Source organism: Aristolochia californica, unplaced genomic scaffold, assembly GCF_029961685.1.
Source record: "Aristolochia californica isolate CCGP_79_NKW_82.1479 unplaced genomic scaffold, dmAriCali1.0.hap1 SCAF_15, whole genome shotgun sequence".
Lineage (NCBI taxonomy): Eukaryota > Viridiplantae > Streptophyta > Magnoliopsida > Piperales > Aristolochiaceae > Aristolochia > Aristolochia californica.
Genome location: NW_027181826.1, coordinates 6,205,311 through 6,227,524, shown reverse-complemented (window position 1 = coordinate 6,227,524; position 22,214 = coordinate 6,205,311). Strand labels below are relative to the sequence as shown.

The 22,214-nt window shown below is 39.9% G+C and overlaps 1 protein-coding gene across 1 annotated transcript; it reads left to right on the top strand.

Annotated features, from left to right (window-relative positions):
* The first annotated feature begins 2,123 nt into the window (after window positions 1–2,123).
* Window positions 2,124–4,550, top strand: LOC137951146 (mini-chromosome maintenance complex-binding protein-like). The gene is made up of 5 exons (XM_068797744.1): window positions 2,124–2,322; window positions 2,434–3,290; window positions 3,741–3,930; window positions 4,123–4,247; window positions 4,407–4,550. Exons 1-5 carry the CDS (start codon window positions 2,124–2,126, stop codon window positions 4,548–4,550), a joined length of 1,515 nt encoding a protein of 504 aa, XP_068653845.1.
* The last annotated feature ends 17,664 nt before the right edge of the window (window positions 4,551–22,214 follow it).

Here is a 22,214-nt window from a genome sequence, read left to right as displayed (position 1 = left end):
TGCAATATTTTGATAATGCTTGGTGTGATGTTGCCTCTATGGACACGTGCCATGTCTTGTTCGGCCGCCCTTGGCACTCTGATCACCGTGTTCTTCATGATGGGCCGAGAAATACCTATTCCCTTAGTATCACAGGGGAAAAAATGGTGTTAGCACCTCGTCAAGCAAGACCCACCCACTCCTCCTCTAATAGCCAGTACTACTAACCTACTTTCATTGTCCCAGTTTTTAGTAGAGCTTGAGCATGGAGACATAGCGGAGGATCCTCCTCCTGGACTGTCGCCTGAGGCGAAGTTGGCTATTCTCGCGTGTCAATTGAGGACTTCTGATGTTTTCATGTCCCACCCTTGCATCCTTGGTTTCTGGGTTCCATTGAAGCTATTATGAACTCGAGGGCGAGTTCTTTCCAACCCGAGGAGACTGATGCAGGAGGGAATATTTAATGCGGGTACATATTCGGATCCCTAATCGGATCTGTGGTAAGTAGTCAGATCCGTAATCGGATCTTTTGTATTGAACCCAAGTTGGAGCATAATTTTTAGGGTTAGAGTTTGTTTTATTTTGAGCTGTAGCCCAGGCTTGTTAGGGGCGTTGAGTTTGTTTAAAACGTTGTTCTGTGAACAGAGAAGAGAGTTGTTGAATACTGAAATTGTAAATCTATTTAGAGAGGTTTTCTCTACAATTTCAGGGCGAATTTCTTGCGTTCCTCCCGTGATTCTCAGTTTGATTTGCGTACAGGATAATCGTTATCGTGTCCTCCATTAGCCTCTATCTAGCTGGCACTATGGGGTCGAATCTCTTCTCCACTGGTGAGAAAATCCTAGCCTGATAGTTGAAGCAGCTGAATTTCAATAGAAAGAATTGAAGCGCTCGAAAAAAAAATCAGCGGTGGTCTTTGTAACCCACAAAATTGTTTCGGCAGGCATACTCTACCTTCGAACTCAAGGACAAGCTCGTTCTCCAAGAGGAGTGTGATGTTATGGACAAAATAGTGAGCCGAATCAGGCTAGGAGACCATGGCTGAGTCAATTACTCTGACTGAGTTAGTTATGTAGTCATTTAGTTTATTTTCATGTTAAATGCCATAGAGGGGAAAAATTATAATTCTCTCTGGAATGTTGACAGCAACAACCCTATTTAAGGGACATCAGGAAATGGAAGGGATAAGCAAGAAGTTACAAAGGATCTATGTTCTCCTCAACGAACCATGGTCGGTGTTCCCCTGGAACCCTAGGTTGCGGACTCCCTTCAAGAGTCGTAGGTAACGAACTCCCTTAGAGCCGGGTTATCCAACTCCGTCAATCCATCTTCACTCCTTGTTTTCCCCTACGATTCTTCTCCTCTTCGTTCTCTTCTTCAAGTTTCCCTGTGAATCACATTGTGGAATTCTGGGACCATAACATCTTGGTATGAGAGCAGGTTCACAATGAGCGATTCTTCATTCCGAGATGAAATAGCCGCGAAGTCGTTCTGAGATGAAATAGTTGCAGTGTCGTTCCGAGATGAAATAGTCGGAGTGTGTGCAGAAATGACTTCAGCAATACGGGAGGAGATGCGTTATGGGAGGAGAGGTGTGCCCTGCACACAACATTATGGGAGGAGAGGCGTGCCCAGCAAACAAGATTAATCTTCAAAACAGAGAAGATACTTCAGGCTTTCATCAAAACTGGTCGGGTTAAGGATTCAGAGAGGATGGTCACCATTTTGAAGGAAGACGGTGTTCGACCTCAAATCTCTGCGGAACGGGCCCAATTAGATTTGCCTATTTTAGTTCGGCCAGATGCCTCCATGGTCAACACTGTTGCAGTTTGGTGGCAGACAAAGCCTCCTTAGGTTAGGATTTTTGGTGAACACGGTGCGGGGCAGAAGGTTAGCAGCGCCTCCACTTCTCACTCAACAGAAACATACTTAACTCATAGACATCAATGCCAGGAGAGTCTTCCAATCCCTCAGTCCATCGTGTAAAAATTGGGGAAAAGTAACCTCTATTTTGGGATATCGGTCAACGGCAGCGAAATTTTTGTTGTGGGGTTGTGAAAAAAAATTCTCCACCGGTTTCTGTCGCGCGCATTCTACTGGTTGCGCATTCTGCTGCTCGCCTTGAATTACATCGCATCTTGAATATGGAGCATGAGCATGATTTCAATACAGAAATAATACCTCTACTTAGAGTGGAAAATGTACCCCACTCGTATACGGATTTTGCAAATTATGCCCAGGACATGCTCGGTAGTGAGTTCTACGTTGGCGCCTTCAAGGATGGCCCAACTTGGAGGAGTAACAAATTTGCTGATGTCTCATCTATTGACAAGGAATCAAATGGTTCTAATTAAGAACTCGATGGTATATCATCATGCTACAAGAAGAACCGGGAAGAGGAATTTCCTTCCCTGGTACTTCAGGCATCCCATGGTTCTCATGGTCATGCTGCAGACATCTCCATGGTACCTAATTTTAATACAAAGTCTCTTTCATGTCTTGTTAAGATATATGATTCTTTAGAAATTTATCTAAAGTTGAATGATGTTGTTGCATTCGTTGGAGTATTCACTTTTGATCCAGAGCTTGTTGTTCATAAGACTGATTCAGATAAGCTCATTGATGGCCTTTGTGATGAGGCTTTAGCTGATTTGCCTCCTACTAAGGTTCCACGACTGCATTCTTTAATACATCGAAAGCTTGCTCTTCAGGATTTCCTTTTTGGGTCACATGACACTGAGCCAAAACCCAGTTTGATAAGAGGGATTCAAGAAACATTGCTTAGACATCTTACTTCTATTCTTGGCAATGATGGTGTAGTAGCTCAATGCATGGTGTTGCATCTTCTATCAAGGGTCCAAGCTAGAGTTGATTCTATTGTTGTGGGGAAGTTGTCATTGAACCTCTGTGGTATTAATGTTGAGAGTGTTGCAATTTTTGTTAGCCAACTTAATCTTGTGATCCAAAGTATTCTTCCATTCTCACAATGTATACCCCTCACTATGGAGTACCAACACAGAGCCACCCTTGTACCTAGAACATATTATCAAAGTAACAGGCTGATAACTGGAGCGTTGCATCTAGTGAGAGGGTCCCACTTAACATTTGGTGAGACAAGGTTAATTTCAGGAACACTCAACTTTGTTGGAGTTGCTAATATGAGACTGCTCAAGAATCTTATGGAATGTAAACAGGTTGAATATGAGTTTGATTACTATAAGACTGAGATGCCTGCATATGTTCAGTTCCTAATCCTGTCAATAGGTAAATCTAGCATCTTACCTACTGATTTGGTACTGCCATTCCAACCAGTTGGTGTCACTTATGTCAAAAGCCCCACTGAAGAAGACTTGAAATTTTACAAACCGACACGTGATTACGCAGTGATACATCTTCCTTGGTGGGAACATTTTTTGAAGCGATGGGTGACTGTGATTCTCTGTTTCTCAGCGTTTCTGCTATGCCATATGGACAACGTAAACATGTGCATCGCTATCCTTTCCATGTCGACCGAGTTTAATGGGAATCCTGCTACTGTTGGCCTTATCCAGTCGTCTTTCTTTTGGGGTTACCTTCTAACTCAGCTTGCTGGAGGAATATGGGCAGACAAAGTTGGTGGCAAGCTTGTTCTGGGATTTGGAGTTGTTCGGTGATCAATTGCAACAATTTTTACACCTATAGCTGCTAAGCTTGGTTTGCCTTTCCTACTTGTCACTCGTGCCTTCATGGGAATCGGTGAGGGTGTTACCATGCCTACCAAGAATAATATTTTGTCAAAATGGATTCCTATAGCTGAGAGAAGCAGATCCCTGGCTCTAGCTTACAGTGGAATGTACCTCTGTTCTGTAACAGGGCTGGCATTTTCACCATTTTTGCTTCATAAATTTGGTTGGCCATCAGTCTTTTACTCTTTTGGCTCTCTTGGAACTGTTTGGTTTGCAGCATGGCTAAGTAAGGCATATAGTTCACCCCGAGAGGATCCATCACTTCGGCTAGAAGAAAGGGAACTGATGATCTCTAGTAATGTTTCTCAGGAGCCTGTCAAAGCTATTCCATGGAGATTAATTATGTCCAAGGCCTAGGTCTAGGCCTTACTGATCTCTCAATTTTACCACAACTGGGGCACTTTCATTCTTCTCACAGGGATGCCAACATACTACAACCAGGTTTTGAAGTTCAACCTTACAGAATATGGGCTTTTCTGTGTGCTCCCTCGATTGACATTGGCATTGGCTACAAATGTTGGTGGTTGGATAGCAGATACACTTGTGAGTAAAGGGCTATCTATTACAACAGTTCGCAAGATCATATAGTCAATTGGATTGCTTGGTCCAGCTTTCTTTCTGACTCAGTTGTGCCAAGTAAATTATCCTACAATGGCAGTACTATGCATGGCATGCAGTTAGGGAATTGATGCTTTCTCGTAGTCCGGTGTCTTTGGGACAGCTCTAACTGGCTACATCTTACAACATGGTTCTTGGGATGATGTCTTCAAGGTTTCAGTTGGCCTCTATCTGGTTGGTACTATGTCGTGGAATCTCTTCTCCACTAGTGTGAAAATCCTAGCCTGATAGTTGAAGCAACTGAATTTCAGTAGAGAGATAAGAAGCACTCGAAAAAAAAAAACCAGCGGAGGGCTTCAGAGCCCACAAAATTGTTTCGGTAGGCATACTCCACCTTCGAGCTTAAGGACATGCTCGTTCTCTAGGAGGGGTGTGATGTTATGGACCAAAAAGTAAACCGAGACAAGCTGGGAGACCATGGCTGAGTCAATTACTCTGACTGAGTTAGGTATGTAGTCATTTAATTTATTTTCATGTTAAATGCCATAGAGGGGCAAAATTTTAATTCTCTCTGGAACGTTGAAAGCATCAGCCCTATATAAGGGACGCCATGGAATGAAAGGGATAAGCAGAAAGTTACAAAGGTTATGTGTTCTCCTCAATGAACCAGGGTCAGCGTTCCCCTGGAACCCTAGGTTGCGGACTCCCTTCTAGAGCCATAGGTTACAGACGCCCTTAGAGCCGGGTTATCCATCACCGTCAATCCATCTCCACTACTCCTTTTTTCCCCTACGATTCTTCTCCTCTTTGTTCTCTTCTTCAAGTTTTCAACGAATCGCATTGTGGAATTGTGGAACCATAACAGACTCCAAATCGTATGACATCGCTCCATACTCCTGTCATAACCCATGCTGGATGTAGGGCATACTCCTATCATTTTCATGTAGAAGCATTCCTATCTTTCGTAAGTAGTGGGTCTATACGTAGTGCTCAGAAGTGTAATAAAAACTTGTCCATCCCTCCACAGGACAACGACTCTCAAGTGGTAGGAGTAATAAATGCCGATTAAGGGGGGTAACATATATGTATTAATAAGCTCCTCCATCAAGGTGTCCCAACCCGGGCATTGGCTCACATAGGTAGAAATGGGTGATAATTGTCTGTCATTCACAAGACGGCGATAAAAGACATGATAAGTGGGTGTAGAAGCTAGGACCCCATGAGAATGACTCTAGGTTAACATGGAAGAAGAAGGATAGAAGATGGAGAAAGGAGAAGGACGTTAGAGAGGAGAGTTTGTATTAAGGGAAGGAGAGAATGCGTCAAGGGAGAAGAGAGGGTGGCTAGACGTTTTTCCAAAGAGAGGAAAAGGCTTGAATGCCTTACCTCTTAGCCAATGCTCTTATTTATAGTGTTACAAAGCCCTTAGGGTTACAACTCAATAGATTAAAAGACATACTAAGACAATGTATTTACTTCTTCATGCCATCCTTATGGAACATACCATAAATAACCACTTTGCCACTCCTTTAACGTGTGGGCTTCTAGCCTTGAGCTTGTGGGCTTGAGCCCATCTTCCAATACTCCCCCTCAAGTTGGAGGAGAAAATACATCATAAATACCCAAGTTGCCACTTATATAAGATATAATTTTGGATGTTACCGGTTTGGTGAGGATATCAGCTAATTGCTCTTGAGATGAAACATACTTAAGAGAAGTTATTCCTGCTTGAAACTTTTCCCATATAAAATGACAATCCACTTCAATATGTTTAGTTCATTCATGGAAGATTGGATTTGACATAATGTGAATAGCTGCTTGATTATCACAATGTAGGCCCATAGAGCCTCCTTTATAAAATCCCAATTCGGTAAGAAGAGTCTTTATCCTTAAAAGTTCACTTACAGTGTGGGCCATAGCTTGGTATTCTGCTTCAACACTAGATCTTGCAACCATGTTTTGCTTTTTGCTTTTCCATGTCACCAAGTTCCCCCCAACAAGGGTACAATACCCAGACGTAGATTTTCTATCATCGGGTGATCCAGCCCAATCTACATCTGTGAAGCCTTCTATATTGAAGTGAACATGTTGTTTATATAGCAATCCTTTTCTCTCCAACGCTTGCCAGTGAGTAATTTGTGGTTTGTGCATGAATTGGCTTACCACACTCATAGCATATGATATATCTGGCCTGGTTATCGTATGATAGATAAATCTTCCCACAAGTCTTTGATATTTTCCAGTGTCAACATCTTCTCCAGTTGTGGCAGACAATTTTTCATTCGCATCCATAGGTGTATCAACTGGTCTACAACCCTTCATTCTTGTTTCTTCAAGAAGATCCAAGACATTTTTTCTTTGAGACAATACTATTCCATGATTTGATTGAAAGACTTTTATACCCAGAAAATATTTGAGCTTACCCAAATCTTTAGTCTTGAACTCTTAACATATCATATTTTTCACTTCTTGTATACTATGAGCATCATTTCCAGTCAAGATAATATCATCAACATACACGGCTAATAATATCTTCCCTTTGATAGTATCTTTAACATACACGACTAATAATATCTTCCCTTTGATAGTATCTTTAACATACATGGATAATAATATCTTCGCTTTAATAGTATCTTTAACATACACTGAGTGATCAACCGAGCACCTATGAAAGCCAAATTGTAGAAGCGCTTGACTGAATTTATCAAACCAGGCCTGAGGGGACTGTTTAAGCTCATATAAATATATCTTTAACAGGCATACGGACTCCCCCTCAACCACTGATGTAGGACTATCAAACTTCTTCACATAATTACAATAATCCGTCAAGCACCTCAAGAAACCATTACTAATAAAAGTGTCAAAATTCTTATACCATTGTCTTGGAGCATGTTTAAGACCATACAAGCTCTTTTAAAGTTTGCACAACATTTTCTCCTTTCCCTGTACTTTGAAACCCTGTGGCTGCATCATGTAAATTTCTTCCTCCAAATCACCATGAAGAAAGGTTGTTTTTACATCCAACTACTCTTAAGTGCAAGTCTTCATTTGCCACTAGTCCAAGCACTGTTCTAATAGTAGTCAATTTTATTACTGGAGAGAAAATCTCAGTGTATTCAATGCCTTTTTTTTGTTGAAAGCCCTTTACCGCCAATCTTGCCTTGTACCGCTTTTTGTTATCATGTTCATCTTTTATTCGGTACACCCATTTGTTTCGTAAGGCCTTCTTCTCTTTTGGTAACTTGGTGAATTGCCATGTCTGATTAGATAACAATGAATCCATCTCATCCCACATGGCTAACTCCCACTTGATTGATTCACAAGCTTGCACGACTTCCTCATAACTCTCTAGTTCACCTTTATCAGTCAATAAAATATAATTCAATGCAAGGGAGTACCTCTGTGGTGATTTGCCAGTTCTGGCAGATCTCATAAGTTCAGTCACAGGAATGTCCTGATTTACATCTGGGGGTATGTTTTTCTGGTCTTCTTGAGCGATATTCTTGTTGATTTTCAGGACTCCATGGATTTAACTCATGGAGAAAAAGGGAGAGAGATCTATTGGGAGAAAATAGGAGGAAGAAGGGTTATGAACTTGAAGTCCTAACCTTCCCCCTGAAGCTCTATTTATATATTAATGAAAGTACTGTATTACAATAATACCCCTGAAATTAAGGTTTAGGGTTTTAACCTTGGGACTTTAACCTAATTACATCAATGTCATCTCTATGAGATGACCCTTTATTTACCATCCTGCCATCATTGTATGGGCATGTGGGCCTTCTCCTTGATCTATGGGCCTTGAACCCATCTTCCACATCTCTTGGATGTGTGGGTCTTCCTTGGTCTTATGGGCTTGGATCCATCTTCCAACACACTTAGATATGTGGGCCTTCCTTGGTCGTGTGGGCTTGGGTCCTATCTTACAACACTCCCCCTCAAGCTAGGGGTGAGGGAATAACATGAAATTCCAGCTTGCTACAAATGATGTATAAAATCTTTTTTTTTGTATAAACTGGCACATCTTCCAATATACCTTCATCTTCCAACACTCTCCCTCACTGGTATAAGATAAGTGACAGTAAAATCACTCTTAGCCGTTAAGACATTGCTCCATACTCCAATCCTCATACTGGATGTTGGGCTTCCTCCTATCTTCTGATAGCTAGTTGGTTATAGGCATTGCTTTGAAGTGTAATAAAACTTAATAATCACTCCTAGCCTCTAAGACATTGCTCCATACTCCAGCCCTCATGCTGGATGTTGGACACACTCCGTCTTCTATAGGTAGTGTGTTTATCGACATTGCTCTTAAGTGTAATAAAAAAAACTCGTCCATCACGGTGTCCCTCCATAGGACAACAACTCTCAAGTGGTAGGAGTAATAAATGACATTAATGGGGGAAGTAGACTAATTTATCATGGTGTCCCAACCGTGATAATTTTTAGAGTTAAATAAATGATGGTGTCCCAATCTGGGCATGGGTTTGGGCCCATATAACACAAACCAAAATAATCCTTGTAAAATTGACCCATGAAATAATCTAATGCAAATATTTGTACCAAATAATATGTTGACCAAGGAATAATCTGTTGATTCATCAAAATAATAATGCAGTTAGAGAAAAATTTACAAAGTCGCGCCGAGTCAAATAGTAGACCAATATATCCGAGTCGCTGCAAAAATATGTATAAGTTTTGGTCCAAACACGTATACTGAGGTAGAAAATAAGTGGCCCGAGTCGGGTTGACCTTGTCTAAGTTGACCTATTGAGTTGACCCAGACCGAGTTGGCCCGAGTAAACTCAGTAGATTGGTGCTGCTAGACAACAGCAAGAAGGGCAGCCCAGTTCGTTGGCTTGACCTGGCAAGGTCTGGATAGGGTTGGGCTAGCGTTCAATTAAAAATTTCAATTTACTAAGTTAGGAAACATGAAATTTTTCAACATTGTCTTCTTCCCACCGCGTTGAATAGAGCGGAACTGAAGATCTCGTAGCCGAAGGCAATTTTCCAAGATATGTTGTCGAGTGCTATCAATGACCAGCAACGAAGTTGTTGCCAATGAAGATATTCTGTCAAGAGGGACTTTCTAGATTGACCGACAAAATAGTTTTGAAGGCAGTGGTGCCTTCTTATTCCCCGATGTCGAATGACTCTCGAAGGTAAAATTCCAGAAATGACAACTTAGTGTTGGCGCTCGGGAAGCTCGGTAGTGATACATCCAAAGAAAACTTTCCAAAATAATCAATCCAGCAATACAACCACTATCAATTCTGGATTTATGGAATGAGATTATATGGAAACAGCGACTGATCAGACAAAGCAGAGAACCAACGAAGTCCATTATCTTTAGAAATGGCAGTGCAAAGGCTGGTTTCGGAAATAGGCAACAGGATAGCAATGAGACTTATGGGAAATCAGCCACTAGATTAGTTTCCGAAAGTAGCAGCACCCGGGATGGAAATAGCAATGAATTATGGCAACTCAGCCAAGATACGAGATTAATTAGATTAATGGCAACTTTAGACAGCAGTCATAAGAACAATGTCACCAAGCTAGATCACCGGAGAGTTTTCAGCAAGTTATATCCCAAAGGTAAGAAAAATCAGTCTTCTAAGCTTTCTTCCTAGTCATGGCTCAATTCCGTGGTGACAAATTGGCCAGCTTCACAACTTTGCTAAAGCAAGTGATGGTGATTGGAAGCATGATGCCAACAAGAAGGAAAAATAGTTCGAGGCGGTGGCTCAACCTTTTCGCTTTAGTTGCAAGCAGCACACAGAAGGGATTCGAAGATATGGACTCGCTGGTATGATGCTATTAAGCCGATTCAACTAGACTCAACTTAGATATGGGAAAAAAAAGAGACAGTGTGTAGTAAGAAAAAAAACAAACAAAATCAAACCAAATTGCGAGAATGAATCCTGGAAAAAAAACCATTGTCAGAATCCCAAAAATCAAAGTTTTGATACCATGTTGATTTTCATGACTCCATAGATTTAACTCATGGAGAAAAAGGGAGAGAGACCCATTGTGAGAAAATAGGAGGAAGAAGGTCCTCCTGAAGCTCTATTTATAGATTAATGAAACTATTGTATTACAATAATACCCTTAAACTTAGGGTTTAGGGTTTAAGGTTTTAACCATGGAACTTTAACCTAATTACATCAATGCCATCTCTATGACATGACCCTTTATTTAGCATCTTGCCATCATTATATGGCATTTGAGCCTTCTCCTTGATCTATGGACCTTGAACCCATCTTCCACATCTCTTGGATGTGTACGTCTTCCTTGGTCTTATGGGCTTCGGCCCATCTTCCAACACACGGATATGTGAGTCTTCCTTGGTCGCATGGGCTTGGGCCTTATCTTCCAACAATTCTCCATCTCTATAACTAGAAGATCTCTCAACTGAATCATTTCGGAATTCTTGGCTTCATCACTTGTGCTCTCAAGCTTTGTTCTCAACCTGTTTTTATGCAAGGCACCTTCATTGAAAATCACGTCCTTGCTCCTGATAACCTTACGAATTTGGTCATCCCAGAAGCAATAATCAAACTCGGTACTACCTTAGCCAATAAAGAAACATATCTTAGATTTAGCATCTAGTTAATTTCTAGCAGTACAATCAACATGAATATAAGAAACACAACCAAAAACTTTAAAGAAAGAAAGGTTTACCTCTTTGCTGCTCCAAACCTCTTCTGGTATTTTTCAATCCAATGGTGTTGAAGGACCTCTATTGATCAAATAGGCAGCGGTGCTAATAGCCTCAGACAAAAACATCTTTGGCAATCCCGCATGTAATCTCATGCTTCTAGCACGCTCGTTCAAAGTCCTATTCATCCTTTCAACCACACCATTCTGTTGAGGTTTTCCATAAATGGTCTTCTTCATCTTGATTCATTTTTAGTACAATACCACTTGACATCATAATCTATGTATTCACCCCATTGTCTGACTTAAAGCACTTCACCTTCAAATTTGTCTCATTCTCAACCGCTGTTCTCCATCTCTTGAACGTATCAAAGACATCAAATTATTTTTTCAAGAAATAAACCCATACCTTTCTACTTGCATCATCAATAAATGTCACATAGTAGTTAGAACCACCAAAGGAAGTAACAGTTGAAGGCCCCCACACATCTATGTGAACCAACTCCAATTTTGCTGTGTTTTTCTCCTTTCCAACCTTAGAAAAGTGAAACCTTTTTTGCTTGCCAAAAATACAGCCTTCACACAAAGTGTTATTTATAGTTTTCAACCCTGGTAGCTTCCCTTTGGACTGAAGTACATTCATTCCCTTTCCACTCATGTGACTGAGCCTATAATGCCAAAAATCAGAATCAATAACAACATCAGCAACTGCAACCATGTCGCTACAACTGGAAGTGATGTCCAGAGTTCTAATTTTAACTCCTTGTGCAACAACCTTGGCTTCATTAGCGACTTTCTAGTCAGCACTATTAAAAGTCACATTATGACCTTCATCATCAAGTTGCCCTACTGAGATCAGATTATACATCAGTTTTGGTAGATGTCTCACCTTGTGAATTTTTGACATTGACCCGTTTGACATCCTTAAACTGACATTACCAATACCGACAATAACCAAGGGTTCTCCATCAGCAAGATACACCTTCCCGTGATCTCTAGCAACATAAGTATCCATGATCTCATGGTATGCAATGGTGTGAAAAGAAACTCCTGAATCTAACACGCAAGAGTAAAGCATCTTATACCTCTTCAGTCATTGCATTTGCAGCATCATTTTTCTTTTCATCTTTCTTCGGTGCTCTATAGTTCTTCTTTATGTGACCAGACTTGCCACATTTCTAGCATTCCACATTTCTTCCGAATTTGGACTTGCTTCTACCATTCCTTGACTTCTCTCTACCATTGCCCTTGTTGGAATTCTTCTCGAAGTTACTACCCCTAGTATCGACACTTGGGGCAGAATTAGACGTCGACGATTCTCCAGAGTCCTTTCTATGAACTTCTTTATAAGATTGATTTCCTGAACATCATTAAATATCAACTTCCCATTGCCTACGGAATTGCTGACTGTAGCCCTCATAGGCTCCCAAAATTTTGGTAGAGATGCCAAAAGAATAAAAGTACAAACCTCATCATCAAATTTAATTTGAACGGAGGTCAATTGATTGACAACCGTGCTAAACTCATTCAAATGCGATGCCACTGATGTACTTTCTGTCATCTTTAAATAGAGGAATTTTTTCATGAGATGTACCTTATTATTTGCGGAAGGCTTCTCATACATGTCACACAAAATCTTCATCATCCCCGTTGTGGTTTTCTCCGACGCCACGTTGTGAGAAACGTTCTTCGATAGTGTTAACTGGGGTACTCCCAATACCTATCTATAGAGGAAATTCTACTCATCATCTTTCATACCTTTTGGTTTCATATCCAAAAGTGGTGCATGCAGCTTTTTACTGTAAAGATAGTCTTCGATCTGCATCCTCCAGAACGCAAAATCCATACCATCGAATTTGTTGATTCCAAGTGTTGATCTTTCTCCACCAGCTATAACTCTCAATCACGAACCAAAGCTCTGATACCACTTGTTAGGAATTAGAAGACCTAATTCAAAACTAATAAGAGGAATAATAATAATCACAGAAGGAAAAATCAAGCACGAAAAACAAACAACAAGATTTATACATGTTCATCTCAAGGTGAGACTATGTCCTATCTTTCACCATTGAAGTAATCCACTATGAAGATAAAATTGTTTACAAGAGAAATATCACACATTTACAGGTATTTTTCTCTAACTTCTTGGGCTACAACATGATCAAACCCTAATAGCAGCGCCCCAAATATAAAGAGGACTCTAGGGCAACCACGATACAAGAGTAAACTAGGTCAATCCGCGTATTGACTCAGCGTAGGGCATTGATTAGGCTTCACAACTTAACAAAAACAAGTTTCTAAAAGGCAAGATAAAAACTTGAAAGCTAGACTAGTAATAGGCTGAGCGAGTGTTGCTCTCTTCTATTAGGATTTTGCTGGATGTTAAGAAATAACATCATAACAGCAGAACAATAATCACTCTTCTATTGTAACGAATCAAGTAGCAGAATAATAATTACCTCTTCACAAGCAAGATAAAAATTTCCAACTTGTTGTAGCCCGAATAACAACAACGTATTGGAGCCTTTCCTAAACAGTCATAATCATGTTGGAAGCCCAAAAAACTGAAGCAGGTAGCAGAGACATGTAGCATAGAGTTTTTCTAAAACACGTTGGAGACGAAACAATATGTTGAAAATTTTGATGAATAACAACAACGTCCTAGAAGCTTTCATCGATGTGTATTCCAAAAAATTAGGAGTCTGAATCAAAAAGGCTCTCAACTATGTGTCTTTGAAGGTCTCTCAACAGATAGCATCGTGTCTTAATTTTGCAACCACGAAAAGAAAGTTTAACTGCTAGCAATGAATCAAGAACTCATATCGAATTCTTTCTTACTTTGTTACTACCCAACGGCTATTGCAAACATTCTCCTGTCTCAATAGTTTTGAGAGTGATAGATAAACCTTCATCATCCTTTTTTTCATAAGAGTAACAAAGATCAATCTGGTACTCAAACAAAAATTGTGAAGCTGAGAGGTAAGCTGATGACATATAAGAGATCATGTCATAATAGCAGATGAGTTACCATCTCTGCTAAGCCGAGAGGTAAGTACCATAATTAAACCAGTTTTCTTTACTTGATTTAGGAAACTTTTTAATAACAGAACTTTCTTCTAAACCATGCCTCCTGCTCAAGATATGAATCTGGAAAGTGTCCAAGTTTTTGAACTAGAAACTTCCCAAGTTTAAACAGAAAATGGTCGGCAATCTTCCAAGTCCAGAAATCTTCCTCCATTGGCTAAGTTTCCAACTTTTTAACTAGTCAAATTTTGCAATGACATGAGTAGTTCTAAGCTCTAGAACATAAGAAAAAAAGTTCTAGCCCAGAGAAAGAGCATAACCAAATCTTTCAAGTTTGTAACAAAACCAAGAGTAGATAAGGAGATAAGTCTTGGTATATTGCCACACGAGTGATCATAAGAAAAACTTCAAATTACTTACCAAAAGGGGTTTCACAACCTGAGAAGATCACATGGGTCTGTTGTTCTTGTTCAACAAAGCATAGCGTTTCAAAGCCAACGTTTGGATCATCTCAAGGACAATCTAGTTGTTGGTGTCCTTCTTAGTAGCAGATGATTAACATCTAAATCAAATTGATGAAGATATGCAACATAGAAAAATAATAATCAAGTGCCTACTTTATCATATTGACATGGCTTCTCAACTTCAACAAGAAACATAAGCATCTGCAAATCAATCATCCATTGAGCAGCATCATGTTGACTCATTCATGCAATTTTAACAAAAACTTGGTAGAGAAGAAAACAAACTGGAATCCTGAAAATCAATCACTGCTTTGATACCATGTTGATTTTTAGGATTTCATAGGTAACAATCTTATGTAAAGGAGAAAGAAGAAGAAGAAGAAGAATAGAGGAGAAGAAGAGTGAAGAGAGGAGACATGACGTCTAGGAGAGAGAGGAAGATGGGTGGAGCACACATTGAGGAGAAAAGAGGAGGAGGAATAGGGTTATGGACTTGTGCCCCAACCTCCCCCTAAGCTTTATTTTTAGATGCCAAAATTTCAAATATTACAAGTATGCCCTTCACCCTAGAAGGAATGAATATGGGATAAAAATCATAAGTTAATTACATCAATGACACCCTAACTTATTCATACCTTCTATCATAATGCAAAGTGTTCATATCAAAAGAACCAAAGGAAAAATTAGGGAAGTTTGACTCTAGGGCTGATATAGGAATTTCTTTGAGTTATACATATCATAGTATGGCATATAGAGTTTATAACAAGACATCTATGAGAGTCGAGGGTCAGTACATGTTGACTTTGATGAATCTGATTTGCCAAATAGAACCCCAACTCTAATTTCTGATGACAAAGAGGGAAACCCCTTTGATTCATCCCCGAGATCTCAACCTTTAGACCAAAATCTTTAAGAGAACCCAAATGATCCGACTAACCAAGAAGAACCACCTATGGAGCCAAATCCCCCTTTCTCCTTTTTCTTTCTCTCTTGCTCAGAATATTGGAAAAGGGATCCTAAATTCAACATGGTATCAAAGCATTAAATTTAAGATACCTACATCAAAAGGAATGCTCTAAGAAGATATGATCAACACCACTCAAAGAAGGCTCCTTGTGAAGGAAGACAAAAAAGCGTGAGATAAGTTCCTTCATTGTTTTTTTTATTACTTTATGTTACTGGTTTCCAGATTTAGAAGATGATTAAAATAAGAGTATGTGAATGTTTTTCATGTTATGAGATTGTGGATATGAATACCTCTCGATCTAGAAGAAGCTATCAAAGTAGTTTTGTCTGTTTGGAATTTATGTTAACTGAGACCAGTCCATGATCAGATTGTTGGAAAAAAATTCATGAGAAAAAGATTCCCCTGATATAGAAGATTGATATTGAGTCTAATATGAGTGGTTATTTACTCAAAAGAAATCAGAATAATGATTGTTTAGCGTCAATGTTAAATTTCTCCAAACACCAAGTTGTTTGAAGAATACTACTTGGATATTTTTATTAGAATTTTTGGAGAATTATCTTCGTTGAAGTGCCTATTATGGCTAAAGAAAATGTGAGTAGCAAATGAGGTATACTCAGAATTACCACAATACCCTTACGAAGGGTATCAAATTTTATGAGTTGGTCCACACTGGTTCAGAGGTTTCTTATAACAAAAGACTTACTTGGTCATCTCACCAATCGTGGACCACCTATTGATCAAGAAGACATTTTTTATAACAAAAGGTTAAAAATGATACCATTGTGATTAGTTGGCTAATCAAAAGCATGGAAAATTTGTGGAAAGAATGCACTCATTGTGGGAGATATGGCCACACTATCGATACATGCTATTACAAGGAAAGGAATTATTGTGGAAAAAATGGTCACTATGGAGAAATATGCTATAATAATGCCAACGACAACTCAGATTTGATAAAAGCTAATCAAGTCTTCATACAAAGGAGGATTAGCCTACCACATCAACTAAAAAGAAAAATTTTACTGATGAAATTGAGTTGTTTCATAAAATCATGGGTTCTTCTCCAAGTTCCTCATTAAATACCGCTGTCGCCATTGCTTTAGGTATGCTATTTGCCTCATCTTTATCCTGGATAATTGACTCAGGAGACTCCGAGCATCTTACAGGTAACAAACATTTATTACATTATGTATCTTCGTGTCATTCACATAAGTTTGTTACCATAACTGACGGTTCTCAAACCAAGGTTCAAGGGAAAGGATCCACTTCCATTACACCATCACTTTCACTAATTGATATTCTATTTGTTCCTACCTTCCCTTTGAATTTGTTATCTGTTAGTCAGCTGACAATGTATTTTAATTGATCTATCACCTTCTCACCCACTTCGTGTGTATTTCAGGATCTTATAACGAAGTAGGTGATTGGTAGAGGCCGTGAACAAGGGGGGGCTATACTACCTGGATGTGCCAAGAATAATTACTGTTTCCATCAGTTAAAATTAGACAAGGCTATGACATGACCGGTTGGGACATCCATCTTCAAAATCTCTTCATTTTATGTTTCCTACTCTTGAAGTCAGGTCTGAGTTTAATTGTGAAGTTTGTCAACTGAGTAAACATCAAAGGAGTACATACTCACCTCGTCCAAAAGTCAAAAGTATTACTTCATTCTCATTAATTCATATCGATGTATGGGGACCCTTGAGCGTCTCAAATATTTCTCAAGTCAGGTATTTTATTATATTTATTGATGACTTCACTCGTACCACTTGGTTGTTTCTATTTAAGGAGCGTTCTGAGATACCACTAATTTTTAAGTCTTTTCATGTTATGGTACTCACTCAGTTTGGTCATAACATAAAAATACTTCGGTTTGATAATGCCGAAGAATACATTTCCAAAGAACTTGACTCTTTTTGTCAAGAAAATGGCATTATCCATCAAACATCATGTGCCTACACTCCAAATGATGATCCGTTTTCATTGCCCTTGAAAATCTTCGGGTGTCAATGTTTTGTCCTCCCAAAAAAAACAGTAAACTTGATCCTAAATCTATCAAGTGTATCTTTCTAGGATACTCTCATACACAAAAGGGTTATGTTTGTTACAATCCCACTCTTCAGTGTTTACTTGTGTCCAGGGATATTACATTTTTTGAAGACTCTCCATACTATTCTAACAATGCTCCTCTAGGTTTATCTTCAGTACCAGGTTCTCCTCGACCAGTTGTGCCCCATGCTACAGAAACTTCTCAACCCCCAGAAACACCAGATGACACCACACCTACTGAGTTTATGGATCCCACCGAGGTAAGTCCATCTTTTCCAGTTGTTTTTGGCCCACAATATGATACTTGTCCTATCACACAGAGAAAAGAACCCAAATCATACACCATACCCTCTATGTCTCATCCCATATCAAAATTAGTGTCTCATCATCGTTTGTCCCCTGCATGTTGTCAATTTCTCTTTGCTATTTCTTCCATATTTGTACCACAGTCCTATCAGGAGGCTCTCAGACATCCAGGGTGGAAGGCAGCAATGGATGAAGAAATGTATGCACTTTATGAAAATCAGACATGGGCTCTAGGCCTACTTCCATCATATAAGAAACTCGTCGGTTGCAAATGGGTGTTTACTGAGAAACACAATCTGGATGGGTCTGTGACTTGGCTGAAGGCTCACCTCGTGGCTAAGGGCTATACACAATGTTATGAAATTGATTATGAGTAAACCTTCTCTCCAATGGAAAAAATGAACTCGGTACGTGTGTTATTATCTCTGGTAACTAACTCTTCCTGGAAGGTATATCAACTTGATGTAAAAAATAACTATCTGAATAGGGACATCAAAGAAGAAATTTATATGCAACAACCACCTGGGTATGTGGTTGAGGGGGAGTTGTATGTCGATTAAAAAAATCTTTGTATGGTCTAAAACAGTCCCCTCGTGCATGGTTTGAGAAATTTAGTCAAGCCCTCTTATGGGTAGGATTTTATAGATGCTCTAGAGATCACTCAGTTTTTATTAAAAACACACCTAGAGGCAAGGTAATTCTGGCAGTATATGTTGATGATATCATTTTAATTGGTAGTGATTCTGATGGCATCTAGGAAACAAAAGAAAAAATATGTACTGAATTCAAGACAAAGGATCGTGGACTACTCAAATATTTTCTGGGTATTGAAGTATTGCAATCCAGACATGGGATTGTGCTATCCCAAAGGAAGTATGCCCTTGATCTACTGGAGGAGACAGGAATGCTGGGATGTAAACCAGCAGACACTCCTATGGACTCAAATACAAAATTATGTGCAAGTACTGGAGAAGATGTAGATATCAGGAAATATCAGAGACTAGTGAGAAGACTTATTTACCTGTGTGTAACAAGGCCATATATATCATATGCGGTAAGTGTGATGAGTCAATACATGCACAAACCATAACTTAGTCATTGACAAGCACTTGAAAGGATATTACGATATCTGAAAGGATCTCCATGAAGAGGGCTTCTCTATAAAAATCATGGTCACTTCAACATCGAAGGATTCTCAGATGCAGACTGGGTCGGATCCTCGAATGACAGGAAATCTACTTCGGTATTTTGTAAGACGGTTGGAGGGAATTTGGTTACATGGAGATGCAAGAAGCAAAATGTAGTAGCACAGTCTCATGCAGAAGCATAATACAGAGCCATGGCACACACTGTTAGTGAACTCCTATGGATAAGATTTCTTCGTAGTGAATTGGGATTCTAAAAAGAAGCTCTGATGGATCTATATTGTCATAATCAAGCAGCAATACACATTACATCGAATCCAGTCTTCCATGAAAGAACAAATCATATTGAAGTGGACTGCCATTTTATATGAGAAAAGTTCCAAGTGGGTCTTTTATCTCTAAAGCATATATAATCACAAAGTCAAGTTGCAGATATTCTCACCAAGCTGGTCAAACACAAGATTATGTCTACCATCTGTAGCAAGTTGGGCATCTACGATGTTTTCTCACCCCTAACTTGAGGGGGAGTGTTACAATGTGGGACCCTATTACGGTCCTAGATCTGACACAAGGATTCGTTGGGAGGATCTTGAATCTACCATGGGTTATAAGTCTGTCATGCATTACTGTAGGGATAGTAGGAAGACATGGGGAAGACGAAGATCAATGGAGGATGAGAGAATACGTGGGTTTTTTAGGAAAACCCTAACCTCGAAATCAAGAAGGTGATCTCAAGCCTGTTTAAGCTAGATTTAACCTAATTCTCAATGTTTGTCTTTCTCATTACTCTTACCCCTTAAATAGGGTTCACCCTGTTAGGGTTTAATATAAAGTATTACAAAAATACCCCTATAAATAAAATATTCCAAAAATACCTCTATAAATAAAATATTCCAAAAATACCAATGTGGCCTAAACTGAAATAAAATAAATTAAATTAAAGAAAAATAACTAAAATAATAATGTTATTACGTGCATAACATTACACCCCCATGGAAGAACGAGCTTGTCCTCAAGCTCGGAAGTAGTGTCTGTATGCCAACGTCTTCACCTGTGGCCGAGGAGCATCCGCGATCGCTATGTTCGCCTGTTGGACTCCCAAAACTGGAGCTATTTTTTTTTCTTCGTCACTACACATGTTGTAGCATACCCCAATATAGGAAGAAAACGAACAACAAGTGGAATTGTTAACTGCGGCAAACTGGTAACTGCTGATTCAAGATTAATAGCCGTTGGGGGAACTGCCCCAGCATTTGCCGCATTAGTAAAAAACAACATATCCCTAATAACCTCATTCTTTGGACCCAGTCCATGTTCAGCCAATTGCCCCACATACTCCACGAAAGTATCATGGCTGTAACACTGAGCATGATGTCAACAACAGTGAAGTTGCCTGCTTTCTCAAGATCTACCAATTCCAGGTTGTACCTTTGGTGAAACCTCTCGTCCCTATCAAGAACATGTGCACACCCCCATGCATCCCTAAATCCAGCTGGACATGGGCCTTTACTGCCCTCAGCCTCCTGACAAGCTGAGACGGAATGTCCATCAGGAGCAACATGCCAATAGCCTCCATTGTTGAGCTTGCATCGTCCAAGCCCACTTGCTGCACAATGGCTGTAACCATCCCCCCTGAATTGCACTCCTTCTAGCCAAGGACACTCACTGACTCTACCAAGGAAGGTGTCCTTGCAAGCTATTAAAGTCGCCATTTTATCTCGCTTATAACCCCCATTGATGCTCAAACATTCATTGTGTTGAATATCATTACCCAAACCAACAATAGCTTCAAAAGCTTCCTCAAACCCATCACAACTAGCCTTCAATACAACACCTTCCTCTAACATCCCAAGACACTGGCTATTATGAATAAGAAGTGTAGGCAGAATGGTAAAATAACCCCTGTAACTCTTACCAACTTGAGCATCGTGCGCTTTGGGTAGCACCGGATTGTCAACAACAGCATTTGCGTCGCCCATCCATTTTTTCATGTTCTGATTATCAAATCCAAGAGAAGTGATAACTGTATCAGCACATTCCGTTGGGTACTTTGTGTCCTTCATAGGGCACCCGATTTGAAGGGCACCCGATTTGAAAGTCAGTCACATTCAGTTTTGCATGGTCATCCTCGGGATGTTCCAAACTGTCAAAAAGCTTGACTATGTCATTTTGCACCATGCCAATCCCAGCGTGACCAACTCCAACACTTGCCCATAGAAGAGTTCCTGGAAGTGGTAGGACTATTTTTTGCAGTGTCAAAACAGCGTTGTACAATCCAAGAATGCAGTGGATTGCACTAGAACAATAGGGAAAACTACCATACTTCCAATACACATGGTTATGCAGCTGGCCTAGCGATGGATCAAAAAGTTTTCTGGGTTCTATTGTGGTCGGTTGAGTCCATTTCTGCACTATCAAAACAGCAGCACACCACAAGTTGTGGAAGAACTTAAGGGCTGCAAAATCAGTAGCTGCCTCCTATTTCCTCCCCTGCTGTTTTGTCCTCTCCTTAAAGACACACAGTACTTCCCCAACATTCCTGGCGTGGCAGAATCTGACTATCATGGCATGCCCAATATTTGATTCCAAACCCTTCAAAAAGCTTATATGTTTTGGAAGAAGCTCATCAAATTCATTTGAGAGGAAGACTCGCACATACAACTTCAAATTGGCTTTGTTGGTAGTGTAGTAACTCTCATACAAATCAGGTGAAGCCTGAGGAGGAACAAATAGGACAGCTTTGAACACTACATCACCTTCAGCAATGAAGTGACTCCAAGCCATTGGCATTTCATCACCAAAGTCCTTTGCAGGAGAATGGTAAAAATTGTAGGACTCTTTAGCAGTAACCTCTTTGGGATTGCGCAACCATATGGCCCTCACATCATGCAGGACTACCAAGCCATGGTGCTCATCAACAGCAAAATAGAGCCCTCCACAAAAAAATTTCATCATCACATTAAGCACAAGCAGAGTTGCCTCGCCGATGTCCACGAGGAATTGATCAGTATCCCCACCAATCTGGGGGTCGCCGGTGGTTGCCTCAATGTTTCCAAGCAACCCACTGATCCTTGCAGTTTCAAGCTCATGGAAATAACTGTGGTTGGATAGTGTAGCATGGTTACATGCACGGTTGAGTTTGAGTTCCCCTGAAAGATCATATTTGAGTAGAAAGCTTGTTGTAGTAGCAGCAATGCCACAATGCCACACTAAATCTCATCCAATCTTTCATTTTGTTCCCGAGGAGCACTTCATCAGCTGTATACGATGAAAATGTAAGAGGGTATGTGCTAGTAGGACCCTCAAACTTAATTTGGGGAACATTAGGGAAAAAT

Excerpts from the sequence above, each read along its gene's own strand:
- LOC137951146 (XM_068797744.1), top strand. The coding sequence starts at position 2,124 with ATGGAGCATGAGCATGATTTCAATACAGAAATAATACCTCTACTTAGA. Across the intron at positions 3,931-4,122 it reads TTGGTTTGCAGCATGGCTAA|GGATGCCAACATACTACAAC; the intron begins GTAAGGCATATA and ends TTCTTCTCACAG. Across the intron at positions 4,248-4,406 it reads GTTGGATAGCAGATACACTT|TCCGGTGTCTTTGGGACAGC; the intron begins GTGAGTAAAGGG and ends GCTTTCTCGTAG.